The sequence below is a fragment of the Aspergillus japonicus genome, assembly GCF_003184785.1.
Source record: "Aspergillus japonicus CBS 114.51 unplaced genomic scaffold BO86scaffold_28, whole genome shotgun sequence".
Taxonomy (NCBI): domain Eukaryota; kingdom Fungi; phylum Ascomycota; class Eurotiomycetes; order Eurotiales; family Aspergillaceae; genus Aspergillus; species Aspergillus japonicus.
The window spans coordinates 344,209-357,575 of NW_020291665.1; the positions used below are offsets into that span (position 1 = coordinate 344,209).

At 53.4% G+C, this 13,367-nt stretch overlaps 3 protein-coding genes across 3 annotated transcripts; all 3 read right to left on the reverse strand.

Annotated features, from left to right (window-relative positions):
- Nucleotides 1-140: 140 nt before the first annotated feature.
- Nucleotides 141-2,531, reverse strand: BO86DRAFT_431457 (S53 family peptidase; the record flags this gene model as incomplete). The annotated part of the gene is made up of 3 exons (XM_025675766.1): nt 141-1,254; nt 1,353-2,329; nt 2,420-2,531. The coding sequence occupies 3 exons, from the start codon at nt 2,529-2,531 to the stop codon at nt 523-525; spliced, it is 1,821 nt and encodes a 606-aa protein (XP_025527167.1). The 3' UTR covers nt 141-522.
- A 2,897-nt stretch (nt 2,532-5,428) lies between these two features.
- BO86DRAFT_389744 (HLH DNA binding domain protein) lies at nt 5,429-7,012 on the reverse strand. Its single transcript, XM_025672216.1, has 2 exons — nt 6,288-7,012; nt 5,429-6,231 (listed from the first exon to the last, which is right to left on the reverse strand). Exons 1-2 carry the CDS (start codon nt 6,615-6,617, stop codon nt 5,608-5,610), a joined length of 954 nt encoding a protein of 317 aa, XP_025527168.1. The 5' UTR covers nt 6,618-7,012; the 3' UTR covers nt 5,429-5,607.
- Nucleotides 7,013-10,907: 3,895 nt separating this feature from the next.
- On the reverse strand, nt 10,908-11,955 carry BO86DRAFT_379858 (NAD(P)-binding protein; the record flags this gene model as incomplete). Its single annotated transcript, XM_025670691.1, has 2 exons — nt 10,908-11,624; nt 11,692-11,955. The coding sequence occupies 2 exons, from the start codon at nt 11,953-11,955 to the stop codon at nt 10,908-10,910; spliced, it is 981 nt and encodes a 326-aa protein (XP_025527169.1).
- Between the last annotated feature and the right edge of the window lie 1,412 nt (nt 11,956-13,367).

The window sequence follows — 13,367 nt, forward strand, 5'->3', positions numbered from 1 at the left end:
CGGCAGAAGATCTGGACCCTTCAACGGTGGCGTGCCCAGCTGTCTTTATGTCCACGCTGGTGTAGTCATCATGGGCGGCTATGGGGGAATTCCCGGTCGACTCCAATTTCCCTCGGGCTTCGCCGATCTGAAAACGGACCGAGTGCATGCAATACTGCGATTTTCGAGCACACATGTTCACATTTCCACAGTTTGCTCACTGGTGACATCGCAAATCAGGCCGCAATTCTGTTGTTTTGACATGCGGGATGAGTCAGCAGCGACCTGTCATGTGGTCATGATCAGGTGATGGGAGGGACTGCAGAGTCGCTGACCTTTATGTGCTGGGCTGGTTTGATCAGGAGAGAAAATTATCTTCAAGATTGAAATTGATTAAAGTGGTAAGTTATCATGAAATGGCATCGCTACCCACGTCTGGTCGCATCGCTGACCAGTGCCTGAGAAGCAAATTCAGAACGACATTGGATATCTTCACCCCAGCTGGAGACAAAATATGGACAAAGAAACACAATTTCCCGAGGATCAAGCATCCAGAGCTGCCTCGAGGAGCTTTCCGAAGTTGGGCGATCCAAGACCTGTTACAGGATCCCATCCTGCCGTAGCATTCCAGCTGGCGAATGGTACAACGGGACTGCCGTTGGGCGTGCCGCCGAACCGATTGCGTCCGTCACAACCCAAACTGCCTCCCTGAGTGATATCATTGAAACCCTCTCCCTCCACGGCAGCGCTGTAGAGCCATGGGTTCAAGAAGCCGAGGACGGGTGATCCCGCCCGCAGTCTGGCATCGTTCAAGAGAGCAACAAGGCCGGCAAAGGTGGGTGCAGAACAACTGGTGCCGTCAAACTGCCCAAGGAAGCCCTTGTCGTAAACAGCATAGTTGGTACCCTGGGTGGCGACGTCGGGGAAAGCGCGACCCGATCCGTTGAAGAAGCCAGCAAACTTGGGTCCCAGGTTGGTGAGGTAGCTGTTCACTGCTTCAGATTGGTAGGAGGGTTGAGCCCAGTAGTCGGAGAAGCCGCCAGACGAGAAGTAGACAGCCTTCTCGGGGGAAGTCAGCGTAGTGGCTCCGACCGAGGTGACCCAGGGGCAGGCCGCGGGGAATTGAGGGGGGAAGTGCGTGCGGTTAGTGCCGTCGTTCGTCAGGCAGGCAGCTCCGACACCCGAGTCGCCGGAAGAGAAGATCACGGAGACGCCACGGCTACCGAGCTGGGCGATGAGGTTACAGACGGTCAAGGCGTATGACTTGGGTATGGTCTATGGTAAAAGTTAACGTCGGGCTAGGTCAAACCACAAGAAGTGGAGGAATGCGCAAATTGTGACCCGTAGGAGTACACAGGATCAGGAGTTCGCACCTGCTCATCTTCGCCATATGAGGTCGAGATGACCTGAGGAAGCTCGGCGTCGGAGAGTTTGAGAACATTTTGGAAAAATTCCAGGTACGGCTCGTTGCTGTTGTCGTTCGGGTCGGGCGAGCTAAGATCCGGAACAAGCTGGCCTCGGCCGCCGGTGCTGTACTCAGTCACGGGGAGAGGAGAGCTCATGCCAACGATGTATTGCAGGTCGAGGTTGGCTTCACCGCTGTCCTTGGTGGACTTCTGGTCGTCCAGGCCGCCATTGAATTTGACCACGGTGAAGTTCTGGCCAACCGCGGAGGGAGCAAGTTTCTGTTCGAACTTGGCGAGATCGTCGTACCGAGCATACTCTTCGAGATAGCTCGCGAATGCGACCTTACTGCCAGACTTAGCATCGGCCTGGTAGTCTCCCACGTTGTATAGGTCCTTGAGGCAGTGAGGTGTGATCACCGAATCACATTGCGAGGTGTTCTGAGCGCGCACGGCGGACGCCAGGGATTGCTCGTCCACGTGCTTGGGCTTGCTACGCATGGTGGCCCTGTTGGGCTTGAGTTGGCCAAAGCGAGTGGTCGGTTGAATCATGTTCACATGGGGGGCCACTGAGTCAGGGATGGAGTAGGCCAGGGTGCGCAGTCGTCGGATGTCCGTGTTCTCGTTGACATACCATTTGAATTCGGCGTGGAGTAGGGAATTAGCGTCGGCCACAGTAGTGCGGAACTTGATCCAATCGGCATCCTGCTCGATGTCGCTAACTCCCGCCGACTCAAGCCAGTCCCGAACTGATGAGACGGCTTCGTCGGTAGGCATAAGCATGCGCTTCATCTCATCGTGGGTGCGGAAATGTCTTCCATAGTTGGCGTGTCCGGGTGTAGACATGTCCAAGAGTGCCTGCTCAAACCCAGCCAGATCGTGCTGCGAGAGAGCAATCTGAAGGCGCAGAGGTTCATGCCCGCTGGGGGTTCCAGAAAACTTCCAGCCTATAAATTCATCATGAGTTTGAGATCGACCGATGAAAGCCTTGCACTCCCTGCTTGCCGCGTCCATACCGGGGGAGGGGAGTCGCTTACCCTGGGGAACTCCAGCTAGTTTCTCGAAGACCTCGGCTGCTCCGAGAGACGGAAGCAGCGCAAGGGCTGCGAGTGATAGAGCCGCGCCATTGCTCAGTAGCGAGGGCAGCATAGTGAAGAGTAGGGGAAGGATTAACGAAGGCGGGTCCAGGTGAAATCAACAGGGAAGGGAGGTAGATGAGGTGTATTTATTTGACAGCCAGTTGTGCAACGGAGCGGAGAGGAGCTGCATCTCGCGTGATAGCCTCGGAGAGAGGGGGAATGTCTGGGGCCCTTCTACCAGTCGGGATGCAATTGAGTCCAGTGATGCCTGGATGTGCATGCCGATTTCCCCCGTTTGGGAAGGTGATTGGCTCCGCCCGGTGGATCTGATGGTCAATCGAAGCATGTTTTGGGGACGGACACCGTCGGACAGGCGAAGCGAGGACTCAGAAAAGAAGAGAGACAAGTCAAAGCTTAAGGCTTGGGAGGTCTTGGGAGGTCTTGGGGGAAAAGTGGTTGGGAGGATTTTGGGGAAGATCGTCAGGGAGGAAAGCCAGGAATGAACGCTGATTTGTTTGTTTGTTTGTTTCCACCAGACTTGCCAAGCCTCAGGCACCCACCATCCCCCTCCGCTCCCCCCCTTCTGTTCCACTCTCCAATGTAACCTTATGATATGAGTGATTAATGAAAACAGCAGACTGAGGATAAAGAGGGGGGGTACCAGGTGAGGGGCCGTCCCTCGGAGGATAATAGCAGCCACCGCTGCCGAACAAACGAGGCTGGACGAAGAATTGCCGGTTGAACGACTCATGAGTAACTGCTCGGCTGTAAATGCTGCCAAGAGATTTATATTTGGGAATTGCGAATGGCAATCGGGGATCTACAAACTCCACCACCGTCAGGGGATGGAGATCTCGCATCAGGCAGTCTTTCAAATGCAGGTGCTGCTACCATCTGAAGCTTCACAATCAAGAGGTCATCACAAATCAATGCTGCCAATACAATATACACAACAGCCAAGCCATTATTGTAATCAAGCTGACTGAGATGATGTCAATTTCAAGGTTGGCCCTGGAAAGTGCAGCAAGGGGCACGCGGGGAGAACAAAGGGATGGAATTCTGAACACGAGGGATGATACTGACCCAGATAAAGTCCTTTGTTGACATTGCTAGCGCCAGGTACAGTTTTGTACACTCTGTCAGTTTTGGACCTCCATCCGATCACGAGATCTATGGACTCTACGTGATTGTTTCGCTAGACAAGGCCACAGTTGCCCGGAAATAATTACCCCCCAATGTCCATGCGGTAATTGACTTGCCATGACAGAAACAGATCCTATGCAGGATATCAATAATTGAGGCGCGTTGCCTGAGGACCCAGCCTCAAGCCTCATTTCGGCTGCCCCGGCCAAGTAGCTTTCCCCCTTATCTCATTGTTTTCGACGCCCCTCTTCTGACCTCTTCCCAAGGACTGCGTGTACCTCCGCTAACTTGTTCTCGAGCTCCTCTAGATGAGCCTCACGATCACCGGGCCTGTGATGAAGCGGAAGGTATGGATCCTCGGAAGCCGGAGACTCCAAGTACCGCCAGAGCATTTCGTCGTTCCTAGTCTTCTGTGATGATGAAGCACTATGGTCATCGCCTGTAGTCGCCATCGACGGTTCAGAATGCACGGAGGGTGACTTTGATTTGCTAGTACTGGAGAGGTGCATGGATTCTGGGTCAACAAACAATTTCTCCACCGCATGCAATATCTTCGAATCATGAGGGCAAGTCAGTCGCTTACTCAGGCATATTGAGCGGTTCCAACTCCGTCGAGATTTTCACAACAAAAAGCTTCAGGACGACAAGTATACTCGTAAAGCAGATTTCCGTGGACTTCGGGTTGGAACGGGGCGACAGCTCCGTGGTGTCGATGAAGTCTTCCACTGCTTGAAGGGAAACGAGCAGAGTCGAGATAGTGCCGCGTTGCGACAAGAGACACCGGCCTACCTTCTTATCCTCCTACTTATATATCCATGTCGATAGACCATCTGAAAGACAACGGGGAGAAAGAGTCAAGGCTGGTATATCCGACAAGGGCTCAATCAGCCTCACAACGACCATTGTAGAGGTCTAGATGGAAAAACAAACCATCCCAGAGACAAGCGCGCAGTCTCTGGAAAGAGCAGGCAGCAGCCGTGTTGCGAAGAGGATGCGAGATTAGTAGATGACAAGCACTGTGCGTGCGATAGCGCGGTTGGCCTGCACGTCACAAGATTCACATCACAGCTTATGTTCGCACATCTCTGAGGCCTGCGATAACTTTGCGGTCAAAACTCACGCACGATGCGAAGCTCAGACAGCCCGGGTCGTTGTGGAAATGACCATGGCGGGTCCAGGCCCTCACGGATTGAAGGCATCGTGATTTTGATGCAAGGCAGGTGAAGATCTGGCATAGCCGCGGCCCTGAGGATAAGTGTTTGGGGTCGGTGGTGAGCAGGTTGTGCATCTTAAGAGAACAATGGGAAGAGAAAAACAAAAGAAGGCGAGTAGTCTAGAACTGGGAGATGGTCTAGATTCCAGGACGTAGTTAATGGATGGCATGGGGATGGTCTAGATTCGGGCAAAGAAATCTGGACCGGTCGGAGTTTGTGGAAAGAGGTGGGGGGGGGGGGAATCCAACAGGTGTCAGGATCGGAGAACTGGTACTAGTCAACCAGTTAAACCCACCGAACTTAAGGTAAGGCTGGGTGGGAGGAGGGGGAAGGGAACGGATCGGAAACGGGAGAGGATGAATCATGGAAGGGTGTTGGGTTGGGTTGGTGATGCACTAAGGTAGGTACGGCAAAGGCTGGGCGGGGTTGGCGGTGTGACCGGATGGTTTATTACCCCATCGGGTTCAACAACAGTATCTTGCGGAGTACACTTGGACCCTACTGAGATGCAAGGAGAACGTTTACACGGGAAACACCAGATGTGTAGATCAAGAGGGAGGATGAGATTAATTCATGATGCTTTTATCCCGGGTATATGAAGACTCCATCCAAACCAAGCCGTTGTTCCATGTTCGCCATCCACGACAGGAGAGGGGTCTCAGACCCAAGATAACCAAAAATAATTATCAACACAAAAGAAAGGGATCATAATATATTATACAAGAGATTCGTGACGGTCATAGCAGAGGAAGAGAAAGCCTCACGGGGGAGACGGTGAGAGGGTAAGAATTAGGCGTGAAAGGCTTCGGCTCCCTTGTTGTGTCGCCACATCCCATTAGGGACCACGTTCTGTTTCATCATGGCCAGCTCCTTCTGGAGCGCCTTGTTCTCCTCCTGCAATTCCTGCATAAAGGCAATAGCATTGGTGAGAATCTCGGACTTCTTCAGCGACGCTGATCCACCCTTGGTCGGCTTCTGGATGCCCCCGCTCATGGCCTTCTCCAAGGCAACGAACTTGGCGTTCATGTTGGTCCGGTACCGCTTCTCAATGATGTTGTGTGCGGCCCGCTTGGCGGCATTGCGGCCCGTTGCCGTGTTGGCCGGGCCTGTGCTGGCATTAGAGTCCCCAGACATGCTGCGTGTCGTTTTGCGGGTAGCGGTGGCCGGGGATGAGGGGGTGGGGAGAGGAGACACGCTGGCAGCGGGGTAGTCCTGCGGTGTAATTTCCGGACTGGACGACCATCGCTTCACCATATCGTCACGGGCCTTCTGCTGCTGGGTTGCAGTTGCAGTCCTGCGGCGGGTGGCACTCTTCACAGATCTCGACGCAGGCTTGGGCAACTCCATGGGCATTGAGTCCAGAGGAGAGACACGGCAAGTGGGGGACCACGACTGATCGTCACTTTCGAGGTCCTATCAATGAGAGGTTAGTCCTAGACAATTGAGAATATAGCCAGCGATCAACATACAGAAGAAAAGGAGCCGCAGGAGGCAGCATCCTCGCCCGAGTGGTTGGAGATGGTGAAGCCACTGATATCCGGAGGCGGGGCGAAGAAGTCGGTGGGAAAATCCTTGGGATCCAGAGTCATCATGTCATTGGACATCTCCAAAGGAAAAGTCTCGGGAATCATCGTGTTCAAGGAGAACAGATCAATAGCGCTGTCGTAGTTCCAGTTGGCCGTCAATGGGTCGGGACCCTTGGAGAACGAGTCGTGGGGACGAGAAAGTGGACTTGGCTGACTCAAGAACATCCGTTCGTCCTCCGGTAATGTGAAAGTGTCGGGTCTGGTGTATGCCATTGTTTACTGTTGGTGATGTGTCTTCGTCGAGATTGGGAAGACCGGTAATTGCGAGGTAGATCGGTGTAGGTAGTCGACGATGATCCAAAAGATATCAAAGTCGAGTGGCAAAGATTTGCAGATTGGATTGTAGTAGGTAGGAAGCTTCTGAATATAGAACCATGGATCTGAAGGATCATGAACAGAGAGGCGCTCGGGGAGGGGCTCTATATAAAGGCTGATGAGAATTTCAGGAGAAGCCGGTGTTGGAAACCGATCCCTAGACCAACCGAAGCCAATGATGTAATGGCAGGTAAAAAGAACCACAACAATTGGCAAGAAAAAAAATATAGATAGAAAAAAAAAATTAATATTAATTAGGATGAAGAAAAGAGAGGGGACAAGAAAAAAAAAAAGACGAGGCAGAGAACGCAGTGACCAGTCCTGTCAAACCGATTATTGCACAGGGCCGGTGAAGCACAGCCGAGATCACCCCAGCCGGATGCAGAGCATCCAGTCTTCCAGACTGACAGACTGACAGACTTGACTAGGTTGATGAGGGAGGAATGACTGACTTGACTGACTTCGACTCGGCCGGCTCCGAAAGAGAGCCGTCCGTCGGATCATCCATTGAGAAGCAGGGCAAAGTTCAGCAGTACCTCAGTCGGCAGTGATTTCCCCATAGTCTATTGAGGTCACTGGTACGGACAACCCTGTGACGGACCTGGCAGACAGCGACGGCAATGGCCGCCGTCGTACTGAGACGGGAGGCAAACTCAGGGCTATCCTTACTACAGTACGGAGTACTTTGTACTAGGTGACTTAGGGTGACTTGACTTACACTACCTTACCTCCTCAGTACAGTAGTACTTTGCCTCGAGGCTCGAGACTGTCTGAATGAGTATCTGGATTGTACTGCCAGTAGACTGTGGAGGAGGGGATAAAGGGAGGGGAGAAGGAGGGAGGGATCGGGTGAAAGTGGATCGATCGATGATGCACAACCGTTGAAACTTCTCAGCTCCAAGTGGGCGACAGTGGGCGACAAAGGGGAATCTAGACCTGATTGGTATCCATGGGAAACCTCGGGTGGACCCGTGATCGCCTAAAGGGGCAAAGTGGTTCTGCCAAGTTGTCCGGCGGCCGAGTCTCGGGTCCGAACAGTCGTTGTTCGGCCGGAGAGCAAACTGGTTTGAACTGTTTGAACGTCCTCCAGGCTGGCTGCTACGTGCACTCGTGCAGTCCATCGGAGTATCAGACTGGCAGATCCTGTGCAGACGTTGCAGGGGAACGAAGCATGCAGCGGCGGAATTGATTTTTTCCCCGAGGTCTGGTTTGTCTTGGGTTGATGCAAATCGTGTCTCTTGCCCCTTTGAGGTGATTTTATCCGTCATGACAACAGAGTCGATCTGATGCAGAATATTTCCTCATCCCTTATCACGGCAAAAGCCCGTCACAATGCCTGCAGTGCTGCGACCTGGCACGCAGCTCGGTAGTTGTCAAAGGGATCATGTTGAATGCTCTTCCGTAGTCGTGCCTCAGGATTCAAGGACATCCCCGGCGGAAATTGGCCGCAACAACCCGTTCCGCTTCGTTCTATGCCCGAGGGTGCTGTGATACGTACGACTACACGAAGCCTTCGGTGCCAGTCCAGATTGCAAGGCGATCTGTACGGAGCAGGATGGATGGAAATCTCGACTAATCCGAAACCCCCTCGTACTTCGTTTTCTTCGCCTACACGAGTCGGGAACCGATCTGTATCACATAGGCAGGATAATATATCGATCCATCCACCAATGGTGAGGCTACCATTGACAATTCGCCCCTGCGGTGCTTTTGCCCCTAGTCCGGTGCCCAACTGGTCGAGGTAAGGTACTGACTGTACCGAGAAGGCTCCAGGCTCCCTACCCTTCAGTTTTTTTTTTTTTTTTTTGGCTGCGTAGCTTTCAATGATGACCCATCATTGTCGTGGAAACATCCCTATGTCCATACCTAGTGCCTATTTTGTTATCATTCCCGATTCCTCTTTCAAGCGAATGAGACTCGAGATGATTGAGCATTAGTTTTCCGGGCGGGAATCAACTCCTGATTTAGATCACGGGGGCACACAGACCAAGGCAAGTGGATCGGTAACCGTCCGGGTGGAGCGAGTCTAGAGTCTAGACAAGATGGCGGCCATTATGACCAGCATATTATACATTCGGTTCAAACAAACACACGCACACATATGCGCGCGCGCACAAAAACAACAGCCAAAGCGGAGTCAGCGGAAATTTCATATCGATTTGTCTGTGCTGGTTGACACTGAAGGCCTCGCCTATGCTTAGCATTATTTCCCATTTCGCTATGCCCAGTGACATAATGATAATCAGCCCGATGATGAATGTGGTGTGTCAGGGTGGATTGCAGTGACGTCTCGGGAGTCCCGAGTCGGAACTTATCCTACCTAAGTTACCTACCCCTCCTGCCAGATCCTGATTAGGACTTTCGGGAGGGGCTCGGCTCCATTCTCGAGGCAAGGTACTCAACCAAGTCCCGGGTCTACGCATCGAACTCGTCACGTTGACAGTTTCACTCTGGAACCACCAACTCGGCATGGACCATACTTCGAAAGACTAATTAGTTCACTTAACATTCGTTAATTTACGGAGTAGGTAAGCTACATAGTAGAAAGGGAACTAGGAACTAAGCAAGCAAGCTATCCGACTAAAGCTCAACAGACGAATGAATCGACCTCGAAATCTCCGGCATGCACACGGCCCCTCCCCCCCCTCCCAAGCAGTGCGGACGGACGCTAGTAAATTTTTCGGCATCCAGCACTGGAGAAATAGCCTGGTCGAGTTAGAGTAAGGTTCAGGTCCCTCCACAGCGGAAGCGCCTTCACTAGCCAGGCGGACCGGATGCCGGATCCCAAGGGTTTGTTGCGATGCCACCCAGTGGTGTGATCCGGCATCTTCAGAACCCTTGAAGCTTTCCTCGTTTAGTGTCCTTCCCAAATCTGTAACGTGAGATCCCCAACCAAATCGAAGCCTCATTATTCTCGTCTCCGTCGGAAGAGACCGTCAACCTTGTCTGGAGAACAGAGCCAGCATGGTCCCAATCTGACACTCTTGTCCGAACTGCCTGATCGCCTCGTTCCCGTGACTCCGATGTCGTGTTGCCAGCAGCTGACTAGTATCATCTCCTTCGGTTGAGGTGTTTCCGGCACACGAGATGATCATGATACAGGGGTTTGAACGCAGAGGCATTGTTTCGAGCATACATTATCCCCCTCCAAGAATCCTGATAACTACTTAGTAGCTATAGTAGCTACCTAGTACTGGCCAGAGTTTTCTTTATTCGGTCGAAACTCGGATATGTCAGTCGGGGTTGTCAGCCCTATGCCTCTCTGCTACCACTCACCATTCCAGAATTACACGCTGCGTCATTGACCGGTGCTACTCGGGCCCTTAGCGGCAGGACAAGGTTAGACTTTAGCTTCACAACGCCAGCCCAGAACGGTAACCCCGCAGTGCAGCCACCCGATTTGTTCTTTGGCTAATCTTACCTTATTACAGATTCTAATCGACTAGGCACGGGAATGGGTATGCGATCAGAGGCAGCTGCAAGATCACCGCCAGCAGATCCAAGCTCGAGATCTCAGCAGCTTGTCTCCAGGCTGGTCTTTGACCTCAGTCTGCACCCAGCCAGCAGGTGCATGGGCAAGACAGGCGAAGTCAGCCCGTGTTCCGGAGTCCCTTCAACGCTGAGATCATGCCTCACCTTCCACCTGGACGGCTAGAGCTAGGCTACGTTTCGACATCTGCAAGCCTCGACCGTCATCGAGTTCCACAAGCACTGACCATCGCCAGAGTTAGACCCGCGGGACCGGACCGGACTGCCTAATGCCTAATCTCTACGTTAGATCTGCCGTGCAGGTCAGCGCACCCCGGCTCTGGACCACCCGACGGCTGGTGTTGACGTGGGGGTAGTGCCGTGACAAGTGGCCGGAAGAGATTATTCCCGCCTGACGGCAAAGGCGGTCGGTTGTTGTTCGCGGGGGAGGGGGAGATCGGGGGAGGATCTTCGACCCTGCAAGCACGTCACGAGCCCACAGGGGCATCGCTTCCTGATAAACTCTGTATCCTGTCTGCAGGGTCAAATGCCGACCGAGAAGAATATCGGTAAGTCTCGTCCGTCGCCGTCGCGGGTAGCGATCCAGGGACCGAAGCTTACCCGCCAATTACCCCGCTGTGCAGAATTCGAGCGGTCATGACCTGCGTCATCGAGATTCTTGCGAGAAATATGGTTTTATGATATTTCAAAGAATGATCTCTAGTATCTGCGTCCAGCCAGCGACTCGCCACTATTATACAATGCCTGGATCGTGGTTTCGAAGCTCTCCGGCTCGCGACCCAGGATTTGGCCCAGGAGCGGCGACACGACCGCCGTCTCCCCGCGCCGAATGGCATCCCACGCCGTGGCCCACTCCCTCGTCAAATCAATCCCATGGTAGAAGAACTTCTTCCCATGCTGCGGCAGCTTGACAAAGTCATCCATGGAGATCTCCCGGATCTTGAGGGGTTTCCCGATCACCCGACCCAGGATCTCGACCGTCTCCCGCAGCGAGACCTCCCGCGGGCCCGTGAGCAGCAGCACGCGGTTCACGTACGGGAACTCGCGCGGGTTTTTCGTGTAATCGACAATGAGCTTCGCCGTGGCTTCGCCCAACTCGTCGCGCTTCACCCAGGTCACCCCGGGCCCGTCCCCGGCATGCGGGATGGCCACCTCGTCCGCCGGGTGGTGGAGGTCGAGCCAGCTCGTGTAGATCGGGAACGACTCCGAGTAGATCCCCTCCCGCACCGCCGTATAGGTAGATTGAGTACTAGATGACGAGGACTGCAACTCCGCCAGATACCGTTCCGTCTTGAGGTGCGCCTTCATCACGTGCGCCACGCTGCTCTTCTCCAGATCCCCGGCAAACCCGAGCGACGAGTAGAAGATGTGCTTCACGCCGCTGCGGCGCGCCGCGTCGATGGCGTGTTTATGTGCCTGCCCCGGCCTTTAGCTTAGGTTTCTCCAGTAGTTGCAACGCCACGGCCCTCTGTAGGAAACCAACCTCGAACCGAAACTGGATCTCAATCGACGCATAGGAGATCAACAGCAGCACATCGACCCCGTCGAAGACGCGGTCCAGGGTGCTCGGCTCCTCGTAGTCGGCCCGGCGGACGGTCGCCCCCGCGCGGGCCAGCTCGGCCAGGCGGTCGTTGTCCGGCTTCCGCGCCACGAGGATCAAGTCGGACGCCGGGACGAGCTTGACGAGGTGGTTGACGGTGCTGGTGCCCAGGGCGCCGGCGGCGGGGAAGACTCCGATCGTGGTCATTTTCAGGGGAGGTGTCGATGCGATGACGTAATGTGCTGGTTTCTTCGGTGGTTTTGGGGAGGATTCGAGATTTTAGGAAATGAGCCTGGCAAGAATCCTTTACAGCAGGTCGTTGGAATTCTGTAGGATTTATATCGAGCCGGTCATAGGTTGGTCAGAACTGCCTTCTCCGAGGCGTGGGTGAAATCTGGTTGTTTCGGGAGAGCGGGTGCCAAGATGTCAAAAGAGGTTTAATGGGGATCGGTGCAGCTTACAAATCAGTCGTTCTCGCGAATTTTTGGTATAGGATGGATCTTTGACAAATACACGAGTTGCGATTTCTTTCCCTGGGCTTCGTGCCGACGCTGGAGATAAGGCTGTAGAAGACTAGTTTATCTGCTGGGAGCAAGCGTCAGGATGTGCACTGGATGCTGTTTACATGCGGGACATATATTTCTCGTCGGTGTTGAAGCACAACCGGAACAAATGGCCTCTGAGTTACTGGGGTAGACCCTCTGAGGTTGATTTGGGGATAGGAGTATCACGAACTGAGATTAAGTTAAGTCTCTAGATCCCTCACCCCTGCCTCAACTGCCAGTCGATGAAGTAGTGTGTGTGCAATCCCAGTATGGTTTAAGTATACCAGACGACGGGGGGTGTTCCAACACGCCAGCAAATACTCAGCGAATGAATTGCAACCCAAGAAAATACCTCTAAATCCGCAATGCTTCGAGCTCACGACATTGATGTTTCCACAGCATCCCCAACTCTCCAATGACGAAAAGAACAAAACCGGAAATTCTAGTTCTCAATGCGCACACCGCCAGTCGTGCCGACCATGATATACTGTAAATACGTAGTTGCTGTCCGCCCGGCAGAAATGTCTAGAGTCTCGGAAGGCGGTGGGCTATAGTCCTTGAGTATTACTATCGTTCTAGAACTGTCCTTCCTGCTGGCTGTTTTACTTCAGGATCATAAGAAATGTCCTGGGCAAGGGTTCCCATTCTCCAAAATGCGCTATTCCTGGAAAAGGAGGATTTGAGATGTGAACCATGGTTGTGGTGTGGTCAATAGGTCTTGTATTGGAGATTGGTCTCTCGCTTATTCTGCTTGTGTACATGCTCAGTGCTTGGAGGCTTGTTTTAAGGTAGCGATTAGTGGCTAGGTATAAGGCTCTTTCCGCGGTGGCGGTATCTGGATTTGTGACTGTAGGGGTGTCCGACGGGCTACCATCGAGGGGCTGCATTAGTTGTTCTCCCGTGCCATACACTCTACGAGGCCGCGTGTAATATGATCGAGAGAATACCCAGTTCACCACAATGCTTGATTCAGGCTGCAGGACTCCGTGTACGAGCCAGCGTCTGAGATATACCCACAACTCGCTCCACGAGAGCAGCGTACGCTTCAATCCATCCCATCACCAGTCAACAACC